The sequence below is a fragment of the Callithrix jacchus genome, chromosome 2, assembly GCF_049354715.1.
Source record: "Callithrix jacchus isolate 240 chromosome 2, calJac240_pri, whole genome shotgun sequence".
Taxonomy (NCBI): domain Eukaryota; kingdom Metazoa; phylum Chordata; class Mammalia; order Primates; family Cebidae; genus Callithrix; species Callithrix jacchus.
In genome coordinates, this window is record NC_133503.1 from 15,350,506 (window position 1) to 15,373,740 (window position 23,235).

Below are 23,235 nucleotides of genomic sequence, written 5' to 3' on the forward strand. Positions count from 1 at the left end.
GCCCCTGACAGCAGCAGAGGCCCCAAGGGTTCTGGGCTCAGGGCCCTGACACTCGAGTCGCAGCTTTCAGGTGCATGGCAGGATTCTTCAGTAACTCTCAGTAACGGATCTCCAGGGGCCTTTGCAGTTGTCAGAAGTTGCAGGTTCCGTCACAGCCTCCCTCTGGGGCCATGTTGGCCTGGGCATAGGCGAACACAGTTGCTTCCTCTGAGCCCTGCTGAAGGGCCGTGGGCAGGGGCCAGGCAGAGCATGGGAACTGGCCCAGGACTGAGCTGCCATCGGGGGCTGTGCCCATCTGGGTGCAAAGAGAAGGGAGAACAGGGGCCATAGAGCAGCATTTGTGTCCCCAAATGTCAGCTGTGAGCCGGTGCTGTCTGCACCACACCTGTGGTCTGTGAGAGGCAGCACCAGGACCTGGGCTTCTGTAGAAACTGGGGAGACAGATGGGCCCTGAAGCCACCTGCCAGCAGAAGGGAGGCTCCCAGGCCTAGTCCTGCAGGGCCTGCTGTAGGGGGATGGTAGCAGAATTGGGAGGCTGGGGTCCCCAGTCTGAAGACAGCCCTCTGGACCATGAAGTGAGATGCATTCTCCTCCAGGTAAAATGAGCCAAACAGTTCTGACGCTCTGAGCATGTTGCTCCCAGTCTTAATCATTCAGTTAAGGAAAAAAAAAGAACTGACATCTTAGACAGTTTTATGAATGGGGATTAGAGGTTTTCCCATTTATCCATTGGGACCTCCGCCTCCTCTAGAGCCTGGTGTCGTGAGAGCACATTGCCACGAGGGGGCGCGGGATACATGGGCTGGCTGGAGTAGCCAGAGACCTACATGCCTGAGGCTGGAGTCAGGTGATGATGGGTGGGTGTCCATGAGTAGGTGGGGTTGGGGGTATCACCCCAAGAAGATGAATGGAACAGGTGTATTCCCCAGGAATGCTGGAATCCAGGGTCTGAATTCTTTTGGCTGGAGTAGGGGCTAGGGAGTGAGATCTGGACAGTCAGGGTACATGGGTCGTCCCCCCCCCCAACACCCAGACCCCCCATGCCTGGCTGGTGTGAATGAACTGATGTGAGTGCCCTGTCCCTGACTTGCCTCCCAGGTGTGGTACAGAGAGGACGTCAGCCACTCCAACCCTGAAGGGTCCTCCTGGTCCCTGCTGGACACCCCCGGGGAGGTGGTTCAGGTCAGCTGTGGGCCCCACGACCTCCTGTGGGCCACGCTCTGGGAGGGGCAGGCCCTGGTCCGGGAAGGAATCAACAGGAGCAACCCCAAAGGTGGGCAGTCCGGCCCCACCACCCACCTACCCTGTATTGGGGAGAAGGGTGAGGGTCACTCATTCCTCAGCCATCCAGGCTGATGGGGGCCACTTGGGGGGGGTTTCTTGGGGGCCCGGTAGGAAGTTCCTGGTCCATCGTGGAGCCTCCTGGATCTGAAAACGGGATCATGCACGTCTCAGTGGGAGTAAGCGTGGTCTGGGCCATCACCAAAGACCGGAAGGTAAGACAAGGATGCCACACGGGGTCCCTTGAAGGCTGTTTTCTGTTCTTGTGAGTGTGGTTTAAACAGCCAGGCACAGTGGCTTGCACCTGTAATCCCAGCACCCTGGGAGGCCAAGGCCAGAGGATCACTTGAGCCCAGGAATTTCAGGCCAGCCTGAGCAACATAGCAAGACCCCATCTCTACAAAAAATAATAAAATATTAGCCAGGTGTGGTGGTCCATGCTTGTGGTCCCAGCTACAAGGGAGGCTGAGGTTAGGGGATCGCCTGAGCCCAGGAGTCAGAGACCACAGTGAGCCGTGATTGCACCACTGTACTCCAGCCTGGGTGACACAGCAAGACCCTGTCTAAATTAAAAAGAAAAACCTGGTCCGGGTGCAGTAGCTCATGACTGTAATCCCAGCATTTTGGGAGGCCAAGGCGGGCAGCTCACCTAAGGTTAGGAGTTCGAGACCAGCCTGGCCAACACGGCAAAACCCTGTTTTTACTAAAAATACAAAAAATTAGCTGGGTGTTGTGGTGGGTGCCTATAATCCTAAGCTACTTGGGAGGCTCAGGCAGAAGAATCGCTTGAACCTGGGAGGCAGAGGTTGTAGTGAGCCGAGATTGCACTACTGCCCTCCAGCTGGGCAACAAGAACAAAACTCCATCTCAAGAAAAAACATAAATAAATAAAATAATAATAATAATTAAATGACAAGAATGAAACTCTGTCTTGAAAAAAAGAAAAACCCATTAGAACAAATGGGGTTTCACCATGTTGTCCAGGCTGGTCTCAAACTCCTGACCTCAGGTAATCCACCCGCCTTGGTCTCCCAAAGTGCTGGAATTATAGGCATGAGCCACTGCACCCAGCAGCATCTCAGGAATTGTAACAGCACAGGGTCTCCAGTGGGTCTGAGACTGATTGGGCTTTCCCTAGGCCCCCATGGAGAATTGATAAGAAGAGCCCAGATGGAATGCTGGGTGGGCTTGGGGGGTAGAAGCTGACCAGCAGCTGAATCACAGAGCCACAGGTAGTCTGGGAAAATCTGGTAGGAGTGTGTGTATTTTTACACATTGACATGAAAAAACTTACCTTTAAGAGTATTTCCTAGGCTGGGTGTGGTAGCTCACGCCTGTAATCCCAACACTTTGGGAGGCTGAGGTGAGCGGATCATGAGGTCAGGAGATTGAGACTATCCTGGCCAACTTGGTGAAACACTGTCTCTACTAAAAATACAAAAATAAGCTGGGCATGGTGGCAGGTACCTGTAATCCCAGCTGCTTGGGAGGCTGAGGCAGGAGAATCACTTGAACTGGGGAATGGGAGGTTGAACCAGGGAATGGGAGGTTTTGGTGAGCCGAGATCACACCACTGCACTCCAGCCTGGTGACAAAAGAGTATTTCCTGAAGCACTTAGACCCAAAACAGGGATCTAATATTTTCTAATAATGAGGTTTTTTTAACTTGTTTTTCTAAATAACATTATTAAGGCCGTTGTCTTTCACAAGGACCAACTTGATTCAAATAAAGTAGCCTTTTCCAAGCATTAGGCTGGAGAACGGGCGGGAAGCTGCCAGAAGACGTGTGGCTGAGGCCAGGGGACCCTCAGCCCTCGTGGACAGTGCCAGGCACAAGAGATGTGGCCGGAGTGTGGGAAGAGGGACATGGACTGTGGATTGGGGCTTCCTCACTAAATGATGTGCCCTGCTCATCTGTGACATGAACCAAAGGATTAAATTATTCATTGGTTCTCCCTGAAACTTAAACGAACAAACCAACCTTCTGTTTCAGTGGCCCTCCAGGAAGGCATGTTTATTTCTGACCTCCCCAGGTGTGGTTCCGAAGAGGTGTCAACTCTCACAATCCCTGTGGCACCAGCTGGATTGAGATGGTTGGGGAGATGACGATGGTGAACGTGGGAATGAATGACCAGGTGTGCCCATGGGTCCACAGCTCCTAAACAGCAGGGGTCTCAGAATGGGGGTTCCCGATACCACACAATGGCCTGGTGGCCCCTTCCCACTCCAAGAGCTCATGACGTAGTATAGCCGGGGGTCCCAGCACCTCTGCACACTATCAGCCTGCAGAACCAGGAGACTGGTTCTGCAAGGGTCCCAGGGGCCTTGCTTATCCCTGGGTCAATTTCCTAAGGTCTCTCAGAGCAGTGAGCAGGGAGCTGCCCTGGCAGGGAGGGGTTCCTGGAGACTGGAATTTCCTTGAGAAATGTGTAGGTGAAATCAGGTGTGATGGTCGCCAATTGAAGCATGAAGCTGACTTCCTAACATGGACTCCGAGGATGCAGCCTCTCTCTCTCTTTTTTTTTTTGAGACAGAATCTCACTCTATCACCCAGGCTGGAGTGCAGTGACGTGATCATGGCCCACTGCAATCTCCACCTTTCAGGTTCAAGCTATTCTGCTGCCTTAGCCTCATGAGTAGCTGGGATTACAGGCTTGCACCACCATATCTGGCTAATTTTTGTATTTGTAGAGACAGGGTTTTGCCATGTTAGGCAGGCTGGTCTCAAACTCCTGACCTCAAGTGATCCGCCCCCCTTGGCCTCCTAAAGTTCTGGGATTACAGACATAAGCCACCGCACCATCAGTCCAGCCTCTCTTAAGCATCATCCACACAGTTTTACAGTGTGGCCTTCTCATAGAATGAGGATTGGGGATTTTTAAGACTCAAAGGGTAGGCTGGGTGCAGTGCCTCACACTTGTAATCTCAGTACTTTGGGCAGCTGAGGTTGGCGAATCACCTGAGGTCAGGAGTTCAAGACTAGCCTGGCCAACATGGTACAACCCCGCCTGTACTGAAAAGACAAAATTAGCTGGGCCTGGTGGTGGGTGCCTGCAATCCCAGCTCCTCAGGAGGCTGAGGCAGGAGAATCATGGGAGGTGGAGGTTACAGTGAGCCAAGATTGTGCCACTGCACTCCAACCTGGGCGACAAAGCAAGACTCTGTCTCGAAAACAGAAACAAAGACAACAAAACCAGGGCCACCTCTGGGTTCACTGGGGCATCAGCTGCCCACCAGAGGCCATATGCAAGACAAGGAGGCAGGTGAACCTCACTTCCTCACACAGCATCCCCTAGCCCCGCCGCTTCCCCTGGACCTTGTCACCTTGAAGCCCTGGGTCTGCCTGAGGTCAGGGAGACAGGACCAGGTTGAGGCTTCTCCTGAGCCCTCTTCCAGCATTTGACTTCTGTGCCCACCACATGCTCATGCGTGCACCCACTGTACGTGGACGGCCCTGCCTGCATTTTGCACCCCCAGGAAGGGAGAGGAGCCCCCAGTCCTGCGCCCAGCTTCCTCGGAGCAGCGCATCTCTTTTCCAGGTGTGGGGCATCGGCTGTGAGGACCGAGCCGTGTACTTCCGGCAGGGCGTCACCCCCAGCGAGCTCAGCGGGAAGACCTGGAAGGCCATTGTCGTGGCCCGAGAGTGTGACCGGTCTCACTCTGGCAGCTCATCCAGTCTCCTCAGGTGACCGGGGGTGGCAGGGTATGCAGGAGTCAGGCTGGGATGGGCTGCCTGAGCCCAGGTGGTCACATCCAGAGGAGGCTGCCACCTGCCCTACTGAGTCCCAGGACTTGTCCCAGGCAGGAGAAAATGGGTCTTTCACTCACAAGAGCCACAGCCCTCCTTCCTTGGTCTCACAGAAAGGAGGTCCTGGGGACAGCCCAGGGTGGCCACTGGAGGTGTTTGAGACACCCTGGGCTGCCTGCTGGTGGCGGCCCCTGGGAGCAGGTAAGGCTGGGCTGTCGTGATGGAGGCGCGGCTCAACCCCAAGCAGGACTGTCCCCTTGGTTCTGGAGGCTGAAGATCTGGGGCAGAAACAGTTTCTCTTGGGGTAGAAGTACAGGCCCCTCTGTCAAGGGGAAGCAAGGAGAAGAAGGAGGGTCTCTGCCTGGCCTGCAGCAGTGGTCTCGGACTCAGGCAGCAGCATCGCCCAGAGGGCTTGCTCAGACTTTGACCTCCAGGGCACACCCTGAGTTTCTGTTTGAGACTTGGTATTTCTCACCAGGCCCTGGGGCGATGCTGCTGCAGTTCTGGGGCCGCTCCTGGGGGCTCCTGCGTCTAAAGAGCGTGGACAAGACCCAGCTCTGCCTGTCGGCCATGAAAACACAGGCAGGTGACTCAGTGTATGAGCAGAGGACAGCTCAGCTCCACAGTGGGAGTGTCCACATCATGGGCGTTGACAGAAATGCCACTCGAGGCCCAGGCTCTGCAGCCATCCACATTCCTGCCTGTAGCTTCGACCCTCCCCAGCTCCTGTTCCAAACCCCTCTGTACCCCAAGCCTGGTGGTCACAACCCAGCTGTGCTGTCAGCCCAGAGGGCCAGAGAGGATGGTTGAGGCAGGGGTTTGCTCATGTATCACCTGAGGGTTTAGTCTCCTCAGCTGTCATCCAGGCTGGAGTGCAGTGGCATGATCATGGTTCACTGCAGCCTCCAACTCCCGGGCCCAAGCAATCCTCCCACCTCAGCGTCCCAAGTAACTGGGATTACAGGTGTTCACCACCACATCTGGCTAATTTTTGCATTTTAAGGAGAGAGACAGGGTTTCACCATCTTGGCCAGGTGGGTCTCAAACTCCTGACTTTAGGTGATCTGCCCACCTCCGTCTCTCAAAGTGCTGAGATTCCAGGCATGAGCTGCCACACCCAGCCAGCTCATAGTTCTTAAACTGGAAACCACATTAGAATCAGCTGAGAAGCTTCAAAAACTACAGATGCCAAATCTTTATGACTTGGAGGTTAGCAATGGCTTCTTAGATATGACACCAAAAGCACAGGCAATGAGAAAATACAGATACATTAGACTTCATTAAAATGAAAAACATTTGTGAATCAAAGGATATTATCAAGAGAGTGAAAAGTCAGTGAAAGAAAGGCAAGGCTGGGCGTGGTAGCTCAAACCTGCAATCCCAGCACTTTGGGAGGCCAGAGTGGAAGGATCACTTGAGCCCAGGAGTTCAAGGCCAGCCTGGACAACACAGTGAGACCCCATGTCTACAGGAATTAAGAAAAAAAAATTATCTGGGTGCAGTGACATGTGCCTGTAGCCCTAGCTACTTGGGAGGCAGAGGTGGGAAGATCACTTGAGCCAGGAGGTCGAAGCTGCAATGAGCCATGATCATGTCACTACACTCCAGCCTGAGTGACAGAGAAAGACTCTGTTTCAAAAAAAAAAAAGACAATGACAAATGCCAGTGAGAACATGGAGAAACTGGAACCCTCATTCACTGCTGGTAGGAATGTGAAATGGTACAGCCACCGTGGAAAACAGTTTAGCCATTCCCCAGACATTCAACGGGACTGCGGTGTGAACCAGCAAATCCACTGCTGGGTGTATACCCAAGAGACTTGAAAACACATGTTTTAGTCTGTTTTGTGTTGCCATAAGGGAATCCTGAGGCTGGGTTTTTATAAAGAAAAGAGATACATGGCCGGGCATGGTGGCTTACGCCTGTAATCCCAGCACTTTGGGAGGCCGAGGTGGGTGGATCACTTGAGGTCAGGAGTCCGATACTAGCCTGGCCAACATGGTGAAATCTCTACCAAAAATACAAAATTAGTCAGGTGTGATTGGTGCATGCCTGTAATTCTAACTACTTGGGAGACAGAGGCAGGAGAATAACTTGAACCTGGGAGGTGGAGGTTGCAGTGAGCCTAGATCGTGCCACTGTACCCCAGCCTGGGCAACAGTGAGACTCGGTCTCAAAAAAAAAATACTAATTCTAGATCTTCACCTTCAGATGTGTCAATGTGATTGGTCTGCAGGGTGGCCTAGGTGTCAGCTCCCTGGGAAACAGGTGCTGATGTATACCTTGCACAGAGGAAGAGACAGGAGTTCAGAGAGGCTGTGACTTGCCCATGGTTCACAGGCAGTCATGGTGGAGCATGCTGGAGCTGGGCCAGCCTGACAGTGCCTGTTCCCCCTGCAAGGGAGTGATGGGTCTCCCCTGATTTGTCCCCAGTGCTGGCTGCTTCTTCGGTGATGAGGTGAGGGGCAGTGGCGAGTCTGCCCCCAGCGACACCGATGCCTCCTTAGAAATCGAGAGACCAGGGCCTGGCCAGCCTCTCCCTGCAGAGCCTCTAGATGATTCCAGGAACCCCACGGGGAGCTCAGCCTCAGGCCCAGGGGCTGACAGGACCACAGAGGATACCATGGAGGACGCCCGCCCAGCAAAGGGCAGCAGGGAAGCTGGGCTCGACGCACACTCTGGTCAGGACTCCACTCTGTCAGAGCTGCCCTGGACCAGTATTGACCTCAAGGAGCCCAAGAAAGTGCCCAGCCATTTGGCCGCCGGATTCTCCGAGACCACCAGCCTCTCCTCTCTGGGGGTTCTCCCGCTGGGCTTGGAGGAGCCGTATGGGGCGGATGACCACCCGCTGTGGGCCTGGGTGTCAGGAGGTGGCTGCGCCGTGGAGGCTTGTGCTGTGCCCAGGTGGTTCACTGTCCAGGCAGGTAAGGTCTCCTACAGGGTCCAGAGGCATCACCAGGGCCAGGTGCCCTGGGGGTGTGGGATGTGGAAGGAGGCTGGGGGTGGGGTGGGCAGGCCTGCTGTCCCCCCTGGATGCTTCGGTGTATTCAGCAGCCCTGAACCAGACACTGGGCTCCTCTGTGGCCTCCAGAGACCAGCCTGAGGCTGTCAGGAGCTGGAAGCACAGTGGCCAGTGCCCCTTTCCCTGCCTGCAGCCCCTCCCCTGTGCTAGACACAGTGGCCACTTTCCAGTCTGAATTACTGGGGGACAGCAACTTGTCCATCAGGGCGAAGGGTGGAAGGGGGCTTAACAGTGATCATAACTTCTGAGCTAGAAAGAGCTGATTTGGTGGAGGGGAACGCCACGGCTTCCTGCCCAGCTGTGGGCAGGACGGGGCCCCAACACTGAGGCTCTGGCTGCCCCGCAGGCCTGTCCCCCTCAGTGCAGACCCTGTCCCTGTCCATCACGCCGGCCCAGACCGCCGCCTGGAGGAAGCAGATCTTCCAGCAGCTCACGGAAAGGACCAAGCGGGAGCTGGAGAACTTCAGACACTACGAGCAGGCTGTGGAGCAGGTGGGTGCCCCGTTGGCCCCCACGCATTTTTTTTCCAACAATCATTCATTCAGCACCGACTGTGTACCAGGTCTGAGGTGGGGTGGAAGGAATAGACGGATATCTCTATCCACCCATCTCCCGCCGAGATGCAGGCATAGGTAAATGAGCTCAGGGTTTCTTCGTCCATCCCAAAGACTTTTGTTCAGGCCCCACTGTGTTCTGGGTTTGGTGGAGGCCCTGGGAACCCAGAGACGGCAGCAACCTCAGAGGGTGGTGGGTGGAAAGGAGAGGATGGCCAGGGAGGGGAGAACCACATTGTTCTCTCTCTGCTGGAGGGAATCCCGGGCACCCAGGGGTGCAGTGTGTGATTGCAAGGAGTTAGCACAGAGGGCGGCCAGAGACCCCACCACAGGGCCAACCCTGCTTCTGGCCCACTGTCCTGTGGCAGAGCCTGGACTTCAGAGGCTCACAGTCAAGTGTGGGGGTGACAAGGAAGTCACACAGAGCACGTGACCTGCTTCGTTCCAAGGGCCCCTGGACACAAGTAGGCTGTGGTTAGGGTTCTGCCTCTGCCAGTGGCTCACTCTGTGACACCAAGCCAGGCACGGAGCCTCCCAAGCCTGTTACCCATGCAGAAGGCTGGGTGGCAGTGCCCACTCCCTGGCTGTTTGAGAGAGAGGAGGTTGTGCAGAATGGCCCCGGCTCAGCCTGCACCTGTCGGGTGTCCAGCAGCATTGCTGTTGTCATTAGTGTGGGGGAAACTGGGCTGAGAGCTGGGAGTGCCGGGTGGGCCCTTCCCCAGCCCTGCCTCCTTCCTCCTCTGGGCCTCCCAGCCCCACCTTCCTCCCCTGGCACCCCGGGTCTGCCTGTGATGGTGTCCACTGCCCCGCCTGTGCAGTCGGTGTGGGTGAAGACTGGGGCACTGCAGTGGTGGTGCGACTGGAAGCCCCACAAGTGGGTGGATGTGCGTGTGGCCCTGGAGCAGTTCACAGGGCATGACGGCGCCCGGGACAGCATCCTCTTCATCTACTACGTGGTCCACGAGGAGAAGAAGGTGCCTCGGGGCCCACAGGAGATGGAGCCAGGGAGGGGATATAGAAATAGGGGTGCCCAGGGGAGGCATACAGAAATGGGGGAACTCAGGGGAGGGGTACAGAAATGGGGGTGCTCAGAGGATGGGTACACACATGGGGGTGCTCAGGGGAGGGGTACAGAAATGGGGGTGCTCAGATGGGTACACATGGGGGTGCTCAGGGGAGGGGTACAGAAATGGGGGTACCCAGGTGAGGGGTACAGAAATGGGGGTGCTCAGGGGAGAGGTACATAAATGGGAGTGCTCAGGGGAGGCATACAGAAATGGGGGTGTCCAGGGGAGGGGTACAGAAATGGAGGTACCCAGGGGAGGAGTACAGAAATAAGTGCCAAGGGAGGGGGCAGGGCTGGGGGTGCTGGCAGAGAAGGTCCCCCAGGGCCAGGGTCCCAGGGTGAAGCGCAGTGGAGGTAACCCTTCAGAGGCCCTAAGTGACAGCCCTGCCGGGCGCCTGCTTTGTGAATAGTACATCCACTTGTTCCTGAATGAGGTGACAGCACTGGTTCCTGTGCTGAATGAGAGCAAGCACTCCTTTGCCCTGTACACCCCCGAGCGGACACGGCAGAGGTGGCCAGTGCGTCTGGCTGCCGCCACCGAGCAGGACATGAATGACTGGGTGAGTGGGTAGTGGTCCCCTCGGGCCTGGGAGAGGGACAGCCACGGTGGGGCGGCCTGGCCTAGCCTGCTCCCCTGTGACCGGCACTGTGCCACGCCAGCTTGCCTTGCTCAGCCTATCCTGCTGTGAGAGCCGGAAGGTGCAGGGCCGCCCGTCCCCGCAGGCCATCTGGTCTGTCACCTGCAAGGGGGACATCTTCGTGAGTGAGCCCAGCCTGGACCTGGAGGCCCACGAGCAACCCCTGCCCTGCGACCAGATGTGAGTGGGCTGCATCCTGGGTGGGATCTGGGGCTAACCTTAACCCAGGGGGTCCCAGAGGACTGGAGTCCACCCATGGCCAAGCTTCTCAATGAGCAGCCAGAGGCATGCTCACTGGTTCCCAGGCCCTAACTCCCCCTGGGTCTGTACAAGGACCCCAAGAGGTGACCCAAAAGCCCCACTGGGCCCAGGGTGAGTCAGTGCTACCCAGCAGCCTCTGAGCATCGGGAGAAATGTGGAGTGGAGGTGAGGGGCTCAGTTCTCCACCACAGGGGCTTCGAGGCCAGGGCAAAGCAGCCAGACCAGCATAGGGGACATACTCATCTCTACAAAAAAAAAAAAAAATCAAAAAATTAGCAAGGCATGGTGTCATGCACTTGTGGTCCCAGCTACTCGGGGGGCTGAGGTGGGAAGATTGCTTGAGCCCAGGAGTTCAAGGCTGCAGTGAGCTGTGATCACACACCATACCACAGCACTTCAGCCTGGGCAACACAGTGAGACCCTATCTCAGAAAAAAAAAAAAAAAAAAAAAAAAGGGTACAGAGGGGGAATGAGGTTCCCTGGGAAGATGTGAGCTGAGTCCTGAGGAGGGCCTGGCAGGGGACACAGGGTCTATGATTCTGTCTCTTGTGGGACAGAGAGGCTGCCCCAGGGGGTCTCCCCAAGCTGACAAGGGCCTGGGCTTCATTACCCATGAGCACCAGAGCTGGGGACATAGTGAGCCAGAAGCTCCGGCCGCAGCAGGGGACTGCAATACCCTGTCAGAGGATTCAGACTCCTCTGGTGACAGTGACAGTGGCAGGGCCTCGGCTATAGGAGGCTGACCCGCACCAGCTGCAGCCTGCACTCTGCCGGCCCAGGAGGCTGCAGTGTGGTGGTGTCACCTCCCAGTGACACCCTGGAAGCCCAAGGGCCTTGCTGTCACTCATAACAGAGGATTGGATGTCACCTCCAACTCTGGGCTGTGACATTCAAGCCTGGCTGCACCTGCCACTGTGGCCAGCCTGTTACCCTGGGTCCCAGACCCCAAGGGTCCCTGTGAAACACGCTGCTGGCCTCATCCCCCTCCATGTCACCCTGGGGATGAGGTGGGTGGCTTCTGGAAGACTCCTAGCCTGTGGGGAGGGTCTGACCTGCACAGCCCTAGCGCCAAGACCCTGCACCTCTCATGGGCTGAGTCTCTTTAGCATCAATGAATATGAAAGCGGAGGTCAGACAGAGTGGATGGTCTGTGCTTGGAGACTGAGGGCTGGGAAAATACAAGGACCATGGGAGGCCATGGAACAAAAGGGTGGCCGGGAAGGGTGGAAAGTGGGGCCCGAGGGGTTTCTACCTTCCCTCTTCCATCCTTCCAGGTTCTGGCGGCAGATGGGAGGCCACCTGCGGGTGGTGGAGGCCAACAGCCGGGGCGTGGTGTGGGGCCTTGGCTATGACCACACGGCCTGGGTGTACACGGGCGGCTATGGAGGTGGCTGCTTCCAAGGTGAGCTTGGCCCGGAGCCCCGCCCAGAGCCTTCCTGGGTGTTCTTCCCTCTAATCCCCATCTGGGTTCCCTGCCCAAGGCCAGGGCCCCTGTCCCAGTGTTCACACTTGGCTAATAGCTGGCTGACAGGTGACCTTCACCACTGCCAGCCTCCACCCAGGATGGTCCCTTCCATGACCCACCCGAGCTGAGGTCCTTGCAGGTTCCAGAGAGGCAGTGGCCAGGGCCCACCAGCAGGTCCGGCTCCTCATTTTCAGACAAGGTCCCAGGGCGTTAGGTGGGCTCTTCCTTCGGGGTGAGCACTTGCTGATCTTCTGTGGGCTTCCCAATTTCTAGGAGCCAGGGTCCCTCTGTTCCTATTGGAAAAGGAAGACAGAAACAGACACTGAAATGGGACGTTCCAGGCCACAGCTCACATGTCCCACAGTGGAGAGCAGCTAACCCCAGAGAACTGTGGTTCCCTGAGACCCCAGGAATGCATATCTGAGCAGGCTTTCCAGCTTCCCCGTGTGCGAGGCAGGAATTACCTCTCTTCATTTTACAAGCGAGGAAGTTGGGGCTCACAGAGGTCATGTTGATGGTCCCAGGTGCCTTTGGTCACAGAATGAGCTGGGTGGGCCTGGTGCCTCCCCGCCGCTAAGTAGGAGGGCAAGGTGGGAAGAGGTGTAGCCAAGAACACAGCGAGAGGTGGGCGTGCTGGAGGGGCGTGGGTGGGAGGTGAAGTGCACTGCAAGCTGTTCTCATCGAGGTTGTGCAATCCCAGAATAATCACGGTCCCACAGGAGAGAAACCCAAGCCCAGCCGGCCTCGTGAGATAAGCTCAACAGGCCTGTTTGCCCCTCTCCCCCGACCTGGCTCCAGCCCGTCTTCCCCACCTCTCTGTGGGAATCCGTGCTTCAGATGGAAAGCCAGAATCCCAGTTGGGGGCGATGTGGCCTCCATCCCAGCAGCCACCTCTCCCCACAGGCCTGGCCAGCAGCACCAGTAACATCTACACACAGTCAGACGTGAAGTGCGTGCACATCTACGAGAACCAGCGCTGGAACCCCGTCACAGGCTACACCAGCAGGTAAGTGGCACAGGTAGCCAGCCAGAGTGCTACCTGGCACAGGCGTGAGTCCTGGCAAAAACGGGACAGCAACATCCACCATAGCATGGAGTCCAGTAGAGCCTGGTGTCAGGCTCCCAGCAAGAAACTAACCAGATCTTATCGCTCACTGACATTTTCATTTTTTTTGCTTGAGTCTTTTTTTTGAGACAGAGTCTTGCCCAGGCTGGAGTGCAATGGCATGATCTCAGCTCACTGCAACCTCTGCCTCCTGGGTGCAAGCAATTCTCCTGCCTCAGCCTCCTGAGTAGCCGGGATTACAGGTGCCCACCACCATCCTTGGCTAATTTTTTGTAATTTTAATAGAGACGGTGTTTCACTATATTGACCAGTCTGGCCTCAAACCCCTGACCTCAAGTGATCTGCCCACCTCGGCATCCCAAAGTGCTGGGATTACAGGTGTGAGCCACCGCGTCTGGCAGAAAGTCTCTAACTATGTGGACAAAGTTTCTACCTCCAAGAAATTCATGTAATTCCTTCATAATAAGATTCTATTCCCAAATCAAGCACCCAGGATAGAAGAAAGAAAGGTTTTGTACTTTTCTATACTGGAGTTTTAACATCTTTTACTAGATGGTATTTCATATTTTTGGACGCTACTATAAGTGGAACGTTCAAACTTTTAAATTTTATTTTTTTTAACTTTTTGAGGCTGTCTAAAGAAATGTAATTGGTTTTCTCCCATGCTTTTTTTTTTTTTTTTTTAGAGACAGAATCTCACTCTGTTGCCCAGGCTGGAGTGCAGTGGCACAATCTTGGCTCAGTGCAGCCTCTGCCTCCCGGGTTCAAGCAATTCTCCTGCCTCAGCCTCCCAAGTAGCTGGGATTACAGGCACACACCACTATGCCTGGCTAATTTTTGTATTTTTAGTAAAGACGGGGTTTCACCACGTTGGCCAGGCTGGTCTCGAACTCCTAAACTTCCAAGGCCTGCCTTGGCCTCCCAAAGTGTTGAGATTACAGGCGTGAGGCACCACGTCCAGCTTCTGCTGCTGCTTTTTCAAAATTGACAAAATAAACACTAAGTGACAGAAATAACAAACTCTGACAACTCTAATCTCACCAGCCAAAGACAGCAACTGCAATTAGCATGTAGGGTATGGCCTTCTGGCCATCCTATGTGTGCCTGTTGGGGACAGACAAGGCCAGGCACAGGGAAGGGGGCTCTGTGGCCTCTCTGTTCCGTACCCAGGGTAGACCCAGCGTATCTGGCCTTACTCTGTCTTAGATGCCTTGACCATATGTGACCTTTTCAGCTTCCTATGGAACCACTTGAAGGATGTCTCTGTGTGTAAATATTTGTGCGTCTGTGTGTTTACCCCAGAAAATCAAGGGATTTGAGATTTTCAAATATTTGACACACGTCACCAAAATATTTCAATCCTGAAAACCTCTACCTCAACTGTGGGCAGTGTCCACACAGCCTGGCAACACGCTTGGATCTCAGCCCCCTCCCCACATCCTCCTCAGTCCTTACGGAGAACAGGGCAGGGCTGTGCACCACATCTGTCTCAGAGAGGGCTGCCCGAGGGCCACAGCTGAACATCACAAATGCGTGTCCCAGCCATGGTCTCCAGGCATCTCAGCTTCATAGCCGCCCCCGTGTGCTGCTTCCCATCACTGTAGTGTCCTGTGGGGGCCATAACAAAGCACCACAGACCATATGGTTTGAACAAGAGAAGCGTGGCCATGTGTGATGACTCACACCTGCAATCCCAGTGCTTTGGGAGGCTTAGGAGGAAGGATCGCTTGAACCCAGGAGTTTGAGATCAGCCTGGGCAACAAAGCAAGACTCTATCTCTACAAGAAATTTAAAAATAAATTAGCCAGGCGTGGTGGCACGTGTCTGTAGTCCCAGCCACTCAGGAGGCTGAGATGGGAGGATCACTTGAGCCCAGGAATTCGAGGCTGCAGTGAGCTATGATCACACCACTGTGCTCCAGCCTGGGCAACACAGTGACGACCTGTCTGTGGGGGGAAGAAAAAGAAAGAAACAAGGAGAGAGAGAAAAAGGACAAGGACAGAGAAAGAAAAGAAAGAAGAAAGAGAAAAAGAAAAAGCAAGAAAGAGACAGAAAGGAAGGAAAAAGGAAGGAAAGAAAGGGAGGAAGGAGAGAGGGAAGGAAGGGAAGGGAAGGAAAAGGAGAGGAGGAGAGGAGAGGGGAGGGGAGGGAAGGAAGGAAGGAAGGAAGGGAAAAGGAAGGAAATCTTCTCCCCTCTCTGCATGTCTCTGTGTCCAAATTTCTTCTTTTTATAAGGACAACAGTCCTGTTGGATTAGGCCTTCCTTAGTGACCTCATCTGAACTTGATCATCTACGAAGACTGTATTTCCAAACCAGCTCACATTCCCAGTACAGGGGTGTAGGGTGAGGACTGGAACGTCTTTTGGGGCAAACCATTCAACCCATAATGGCCTGTCTGGGGTCAGGCTGAGGGGACTCTGGAGGGATAATGGGAGGGAAAGTGAGGTGGCCTCCAGCCTGCCCAGAGGCTGTGGCCTCTCTAACCTGGGTACCCTGGTGATATGGGGTCTTCCAGGTGGGTCTCCTGCCTGGAGCAGTGCTAGCTTTGACTGTCACCTCTTTTTTTTTTTTTTGAGATGGAGTCTCACTCTGTCACCCAGGCTGGAGTGCAGTGGCACAATCCTGGCTCACTGCAACCTCCGCCTCCCAGGTTCAAGCAATTCTCAGCCTCCCAAGTATCTGGGATTACAGGCTCCTGCAACCATGCCCAGCCAATTTTTGTATGAAGATGGGACTTCACCTGACCTCAGGTCTGGAACTCCTGACCTTAGGTGATTCACCTGCCTTGGCCTCCCAAAGTGATGGTATTACAGGTGTGAACCCTTGTGGCCAGCCAGCTGTCACCTCTTAGGAGAGCAAGTGCCTGGAGGTGGCTGGAGCTCAGCGCTTCCCTGCGGGACTGCCACCAGGGGTGTTATGGGGGTGCCTGAGTGAACCGGTCCCCCAGGCTCCCTCATCACCAGCCCTGTCGTTCTGCCGCAGGGGTCTCCCCACCGACCGGTACATGTGGAGTGACGCCTCGGGACTGCAGGAGTGCACCAAGGCCGGCACGAAGCCCCCGTCCCTACAGTGGGCCTGGGTGAGGCCACACCGCCCCGTGGGGGATTGGGAATCTGCCCACCCACCCCTCCTTGCCCCTCCTCAAGTGTTCTGACTGCCCCCTGGATTTGGGGGTGCTCCCATCTTCACTGACCCACTCCTCCCAGGTTTCCGACTGGTTCGTGGATTTCAGCGTACCGGGGGGCACGGACCAGGAGGGGTGGCAGTACGCCAGCGACTTCCCTGCGTAAGCCTCTCCCTGCGCAGGGCCTTCAGGCTGGGTCCTGAGCATCAGGGCCCTGGAGGGCATGGCCCCCAGCCTCACTGCTCTGCCAGGCTGAACCCTGCCCCTTAAGCCTGGAGAAATCTGACTCCCCAGCCCCTGACCTGGCCGAAGAGCAGACCCTAGGTGCCAGCCGGGTTCCTGCAGGGGGAGGAGCCAGTGGCAGAGCTGGGAGGGGCCTAGGGGAGCACTCCCTGCACACCTGGCACCCCGGGCCTCGGGGCATGGTACAGGTAGGAGCTCCATGGCTCCCCCACACCAGGCTTATCTCTGCCATGCTGGGCCTGGGCTCTGGGAGGGTCAGATGGTAGCACCCGGGGCACCGGACTGAGGGGCTTGAGGACAACCTTAGCAGGGTCAGCTCTGGGAGGCTTTGAGCCAGGCCCTGAGTGATGGGGGGGTCCAACCCGAGATGTCATGTGAAGGGGCAGTGTGAGCTCCTCGGAGAGATGCGGTTGCCATCCCCAGAGGCCCCAGACCCTGGCAGCACAGGTGCACGGCGTGGGCAGGGCCTTCACAGCACAGTCTCAGCCTGTCCAAGGGAGACAGAGCCAGGACAGCCTGAACGGGGCCAAGAGCTGGAAGCTTCTGAGCAGGCCTCACCCATCCCCTCAGCCACAGCCAGGCCTCTCAGACCACCCTCCCCTAGCCGCGGGCCTCAACCTGACCCAGGGCTCTTGCTCCCCAAAAGGGCTCCGACAGGGCCTGGGGAGGGGAGGGCTGAGTCCCCTTCACCCGACCCGATAGGCAACTGCTATGGCCTGGCCCCAGGAAGGCCCCGACCCCCTTCCCCAGGGAGCCCCAACCTGTGGGAGACCCCAACCCTGTCCCCACTGGGGCAGCCAGGAAGCGTCTCCCGAGAGCCATGCGTGGTGACAACTCCTCCTCTGAACGCGATCCATGGCTTCTGCCCAGGCTCTGTGCCCTGTCCTGGGTAGAAGAAGAATGTTTGCATGCAGGGACTTTCCAGAAACTTCCACGAAGTGTCCCTGATTTCATCTTCTTCCTTCTTGCAGCTCATACCATGGGTCCAAAACGATGAAGGATTTTGTGAGGAGGCGGTGCTGGGCCAGGTGAGGCGGGGCCACAGTGTGACTGTCAGCAACGTCAGGCTCCTAGAGGAGCCACCCCAGAGGGAGCGCTGGTTCCCCACACCCCAGGCCGATCTCCCGGCCTCTGACCTCAGTTTCAGGGGAAGAAGCAGTGGGGAGTGGGGTGAGGAGGGAAGCCGAGGCTAAGTAAATGTCAGCCCAGGAAGTGCCCGCGGCTCCCAAGGCGCTCTGGTTTCAGGAGAGTTTGTTTTCATGAACAAATAAATGTCACTGGCACGCTCTGCTTGTGAGCTGGACAGAGAATGGGGCCTGGCTGGGGGTGGGGGTGGGGTGGGAGTCACCTCTGGGCCCCTCTTTCCACCATTCGGGGGTGGACTGCTTTCCTCCTCCTGGCTCCAGTGGGAAGAGGTCCTGGAGCCTGGCGGTCACCTTGGGGTCCCTGGGCTGTGCCCCCTCTCCACTGTACAGAAAATGCAAGCTGGTGACCAGCGGGCCCTGGCTGGAGGTGGCCCCCATCGCCCTCAGGGACGTGTCCATCATTCCAGAGAGCCCGACTGCTGAGGGGAGCGGGCACAGCATTGCGCTCTGGGCCGTCAGCGACAAGGGGGACGTGCTGTGCCGCCTGGGCGTGTCGGAGCTCAACCCCGCGGTGAGCGCCGGGCCTGGCAGATTCTTCCTGAAATGAGGACCCTTGCTCTGGAGTCCGGCTGGGCTCGGACCCTGCTCAGGACAGGCCCCTGGGACCAGTGGACACCGCCTGTGGCCCGAGTGGGTCCCTGCGCCTTGGGACAGTTGGCCAGGGAATTAGGCTGGTAGGGTGGGGGTAACAGAGGTGGGCCCAGGGGTACCTCAGCTCTTTGGCACCCGGTCCTTGATGGTCAGCACCTTGGTGAGGTGTGCACACCCACTGGGGTGCTTTCCCTGCTTACAGGAGGACGAGATGCACCCAGGAGTTCAATGAGCACGGAGATCAGGCCGGGTGGGGCTGTGCCACCCCAGTGGTCCCCCAGCCACCTGTGCTGCCCACCCACGAGGCCCATTTCTGCTGGGCCTGGAGGTGGGGCCTGGGTGTGGGGCCCTGGTGACCACAGCGCCCTTCCTCCCTGTCTGCAGGGCTCCTCCTGGCTGCACGTTGGCACTGACCAGCCCTTCATGTCCATCTCCATCGGGGCCTGCTATCAGGTATGGGCCGTGGCAAGGGATGGCTCCGCCTTCTACCGGGGCTCCGTGTACCCCTCGCAGCCAGCCGGTGAGTGCCACGCTCCAGGAGCCCCTGCTGGGCTCAGCTTCAGACCAAGCTGAGGTTTGCTGAACATCCCCTTGGGGCCAGGTGCCAGGGCTGAGCCAGGGTCCCCCAGAAGCCGTGTCCCCTCCCACTGGGACTGACCAGGAGGTGGTCACCCTGGTGATGGGGCAGCCGGAGCCAGGCCTGCCCGGCCCTCCCCATGGCTGGCCGCTGTGTCTCAGCCCTGTAGAGCCTATTCCACAGTGACCACTCTGGTGGCCGCCCGGGAGAATGGGCTGTGCTGGCTTAGTTCTTCGCCAGATGTCTAGTGTCCAACACGGTACGCTGGTACTCAGCTGCCCTCCACACAAGGATGGGTTAGCCAGGGGACCCCTGAGGCTGGGTCTCCACCGTGGGCAGAGCTGGAAACTTTGATGTTGGGCTGGCGAGATGGCTCCATCGGAGCACGCCATGGCTTCTAGAGAACCCCCAGGACGGCAAGGCACAGGTCAGCTCTGTGTGGCCCACAGCCGACGCCTGGCTACACATCTGAAATACAGCTGGGGACGAGGCCCCGCCTGGCCCATGCGAGCAGGAGGAGGCCGCGTGCCTAAGTCAGCTTACCCTTCGCAGGTGACTGCTGGTACCACATCCCGCCGCCCCTGAGACAGAGGCTGAAGCAGGTGTCCGTCGGGCAGACGTCAGTGTATGCCTTGGATGAGAATGGCAAGTAGCTCTTTTAAAAAATTTTTTAATGTTTTGGCCAGGCCCGGTGGCTCACACCTGTAATCCCAGCACTTTAGGAGGCTGAGGCGGGCAGATAACCTGAGGTCAGGAGTTCGAGACCAGCCTGGCCAACAGTAAAACCCCATCTCTACTAAAAATACAGAAATTAGCCAGGCACAGTGGCAAGGGCCCATAATCCCAGCTACTTGGAAGGCCGAGTCAGGAGAATCATTTGAACCCGGGAGGCAGAAGCTGCAGTGAGCTGAGAGCACCCATCAAGGACAGAGCGAGATTCTGTTTAAAAAAAAAAAAAAAAAAAACACCAAAAAAACAAAAACCTTTAATTTTTATGGGTACTGAAGGTTCAAGCTGCAGAAGTTGCAGTGAACCAAGATTGTGCCACTGCATTCCAGCCTGGCCGACAGAGTGAGACTCCGTCTCAAAATAAATAAGTATTTCTTGCTATAGTCACACTATTGGGCCAGCAAATCCTCAGTCTGATTCACTCTTTGGACTATTGTTTTGGCAAGCGGTTCTTCTGATATAAGACCTCACTAACCACCATACAAGGCGCCCAGCTGACGTCAGCCTCTACTGACCACACCCAGACTCTTATAAATAATTCATTGCCCTCATTTATTTTTATTTCTATAGCTTTAGGGGTACAAGTTGTTTTTGGTGACATGGATGAGTCACATAGCAGTGAAGCCTGAGATTTCTGTGCACTGGTCAGCCAAGTAGTGTACCTTGTACCCGATAAGCAGTGTTTTATTTCTCACCCCTCTCCCAGCCTACCCCCTCCTGAGTCTCCATTATATTCACACTGCCTGCCTTTGATTACCCATAGCTCAGCTCCCACTTGTAAGTGAGAACATGTGGTAATTGGTTTTCTATTTCTGAGTTCCTTCACTTAGAATAATGGCTCCACCCAAGTTGCTGCCAAAGACTCGATCTCATCCTTTTTATGGCTGCGTAATATTCCATGGTGTGTGCGTACCACATTTTCTGTGTCCACTCCTCAATGGTGGGCACTTACCCTGGTCCATATCTGTGCACCTGTAAACGGTGCTGCAGTAAACATGCGTGTGCAAGCGTCTTTGACGTATAACGACTTCTTTTCATCGTGAAGATGCCCTGTAGTGGGGTTGCTGGATAGAACGGCAGATTACTTTCAGTTCTTTGAGACATCTCAGCACCATTTTCCATAGAGATTCATGCAAATTTACATTCCCACCAGCAGCGAATGAGCGTTCCCTTCTACTTTCACCATATCTATACCAACGTCTATTGTTTTGTTTTGTTTTTTTATTTTTGTTTTTGAGATAGGGTCTTGCTCTGTCTTCCAGGCTGAAGTGCAGTGGTGTGATCTCTGCTCACTGCAACCTCCACCTCCTGGGTTCAAGCGATTCTTCTGCCTCAGCCTCCCGAGTAGCTGAGGCTACAGGTGCCTGCCATCAGACCTGGCTAATCTTTGCATTTTTAGTAGAGATGAGGTTTCACCATGTTAGCCAGGCTGGTCTCCAACTTCTGGCCTCAAGTGATCCACCCACCTCGGCCTCCTAAAGTGCTGGGATTACAGGCGTGAACCACTGTACCTGGCTCTATTGTTTTTTGACTTTACAATAATGGCCGGTCTTTCGGAAATAAAGTGGTATTGGTATCTCGTCGTGGCTTTGCTTTCACTTCTCTGATGATTAGCGGTGTTAAGCAACTTTTCATGTTTGTTGGTCATTTGCATATCTTTTTTTGAGAAATGTCTATTCATGTCATTTGCCCACTTTTGATGGGATTATTGGTTTATTTCGTGTGTGCTGATTTGTTTTGAGTCCTCGTAGATTCTGGATGTTAGTCCTTCGTCAGTTGCATAGTTCGCAAATATTTTCTCCCATCCTGTCGGTTGTCTGTTTACTCTGATGATTATTTCTTCTGCAATGCAGAAACTTTTTAGTTTAATTAAGTCTCCTTTATTTATTTCTGTTTTTGTTGCATTTGCTTTTGGGATCTTAGTCATAAATTCTTTGCCTAGGCCAAGCTCTTAAATATTTTTGCTAGGTTTTCTTGTAGAATTTTTATGGTTTTAGGTCTTAGATGTAAGCCTTTGATCCATCTTGAGTTGATCTTTTTATATGGTGAGAAATACGGATCCAGTTTCATTCTTCTACATGCAACTATCCAGTTTTCCCAGCAGCATTTATGCTGGGTGTCCTTTCCTCGGTTTATGTTTTTGTATGCTTTCTCAAAGATCAGTTGGTTGTAATTATCTGGCTTTATTTCTTGGTTCTCTCTTCTGTTCCGTTGGTCTATGTGTCTGTTTTTATAGCAGCACCATACTGTTTTGGTTACTGTAGGCTTGTAGTATAATTGAAGTCCAGTAATGTGGTGCCTTCAGATTGGTTCTTTTTGGTTAGGATTGTTTTGGGCATTCAGCCTCTTTTTTGGTTTCATATGAATTTTAGGATTTTTTTTTCTAATTCTGTAAAAAATGATGTCAGTGTTTTAATAGAAATTGCATTGAATCTGTAGATTGCTTTGGGCAGTATGGTCATTTTCATGATATTGATTCTTCCATTGATTCACCCCATACTCATCAATCCATGAGTATGGGATGTATTAATACTCATCAATCTCATACTCATCAATCCATAAGTATAGGATGTATTACTCATCAATCCATGAATATGGGATGTATTTCTTCCATTTGTTTCTGTCGTCTGTGATTTCTTTCAGCTGTGTTTTGTGGTTCTCCTTGTAGAGATTTTTCACCTCCTTGGTTAAATACATGCCTAGATATTTTATTCTATTTTTTGCAGCTGCTGTAAAAGGGGTTAAGTTCTCAATTTGATTCTCAGCTTGGTTGCTGTTGGCATGTAGCAGTGCTACTGATTTATGTACGTTGATTTTATAACCTGAAACTTTCGTGAACTCATTTATCAAATCTAGGAGTCTTTTGGAGGAGACTTTAGGGTTTTCTAGCTATATGATCATATCATAGGCAAACAGAAACACCGTGACTTCCTCTTTTTTGACTTGGATGCCCTTTCTTTCCTTCTCTTGCCTGATTGCTCTGGCTAGGACTTCCCTTGTCCTCAGTTTCTGCCTCAGCAGAAACAGGATCAGGACACCAGCTGTGCCCAGCACAATAGGGTGATTATGAGACTTGGGGGATGCCCAGAATGTGCAGAGGGCAGAGTTGGCTGCAGCCTAGGCTCCCAAGTGTGGAGAAGCGGAGGAGGCTGTGGCTCCGACTCAGGGTCCAGGACTCTCCCACCCCCCCAGCAGCTTCCAAGACCCGGAAGTGGTTAGAGTGGACCTGGCTCCGGGTTGCTGGGTCGCATGGGCAGAAGGGTCTTCCCCTTTGACCCTCACTGCTTCTCTCCCCAGGAAACTTGTGGTATCGCCAGGGGATCACGCCTAGCTACCCGCAGGGCTCCAGCTGGGAGCACGTGTCCAACAACGTGTGCCGAGTGTCCGTGGGGCCCCTGGACCAGGTAGGGGCACTCAAGGGGTATCACGCACTTGGGGTGCTCCAGTTCCTCTCATGTCTCCCCCATCCTGTGCCCAGCCGTCTCAGTGCAGCTGGGTCCAGGGACTTCATGGCATCTGTGCTCCAGGTCTGGGTGATCGCCAGCAAAGTGCAGGGCAGCCACAGCCTGAGCCGGGGGACGGTGTGTCATCGCACAGGCGTGCAGCCCCATGAGCCCAAGGGCCAGGGCTGGGACTACGGCATCGGGGTGAGGGGGCCCTCGGCTGGGACTATGTGGTACCCTCGTGCCTGCACTGGGCGCTAAAGACAGGGACGGCCACTGTG

The 23,235-nt window shown here is 54.9% G+C and overlaps 1 protein-coding gene across 6 annotated transcripts in view; it reads left to right on the top strand.

Moving 5' to 3' along the window:
- TECPR1 (tectonin beta-propeller repeat containing 1) overlaps positions 1-23,235 on the top strand; it is a 37,416-nt gene that overhangs the window by 12,411 nt on the left and 1,770 nt on the right. For 3 of the 6 annotated variants that reach the window (XM_078357350.1, XM_035282703.3, XM_035282695.3), the window contains 19 exons: positions 1,099-1,273; positions 1,396-1,496; positions 3,315-3,416; positions 4,821-4,966; positions 7,463-7,953; positions 8,398-8,543; positions 9,424-9,579; positions 10,082-10,231; positions 10,332-10,489; positions 11,845-11,972; positions 12,939-13,041; positions 16,085-16,181; positions 16,309-16,388; positions 17,441-17,497; positions 17,945-18,125; positions 18,590-18,725; positions 19,335-19,427; positions 22,809-22,915; positions 23,039-23,158. In XM_078357350.1, coding sequence (XP_078213476.1) covers positions 1,099-1,273; positions 1,396-1,496; positions 3,315-3,416; positions 4,821-4,966; positions 7,463-7,953; positions 8,398-8,543; positions 9,424-9,579; positions 10,082-10,231; positions 10,332-10,489; positions 11,845-11,972; positions 12,939-13,041; positions 16,085-16,181; positions 16,309-16,388; positions 17,441-17,497; positions 17,945-18,125; positions 18,590-18,725; positions 19,335-19,427; positions 22,809-22,915; positions 23,039-23,158 — 2,727 coding nt within the window. The remainder of the gene's footprint in view (positions 1-1,098; positions 1,274-1,395; positions 1,497-3,314; positions 3,417-4,820; positions 4,967-7,462; positions 7,954-8,397; positions 8,544-9,423; positions 9,580-10,081; positions 10,232-10,331; positions 10,490-11,844; positions 11,973-12,938; positions 13,042-16,084; positions 16,182-16,308; positions 16,389-17,440; positions 17,498-17,944; positions 18,126-18,589; positions 18,726-19,334; positions 19,428-22,808; positions 22,916-23,038; positions 23,159-23,235) is intronic. The other 3 variants (XM_078357352.1, XM_078357351.1, XM_035282697.3) reach the window with 1 other exon arrangement.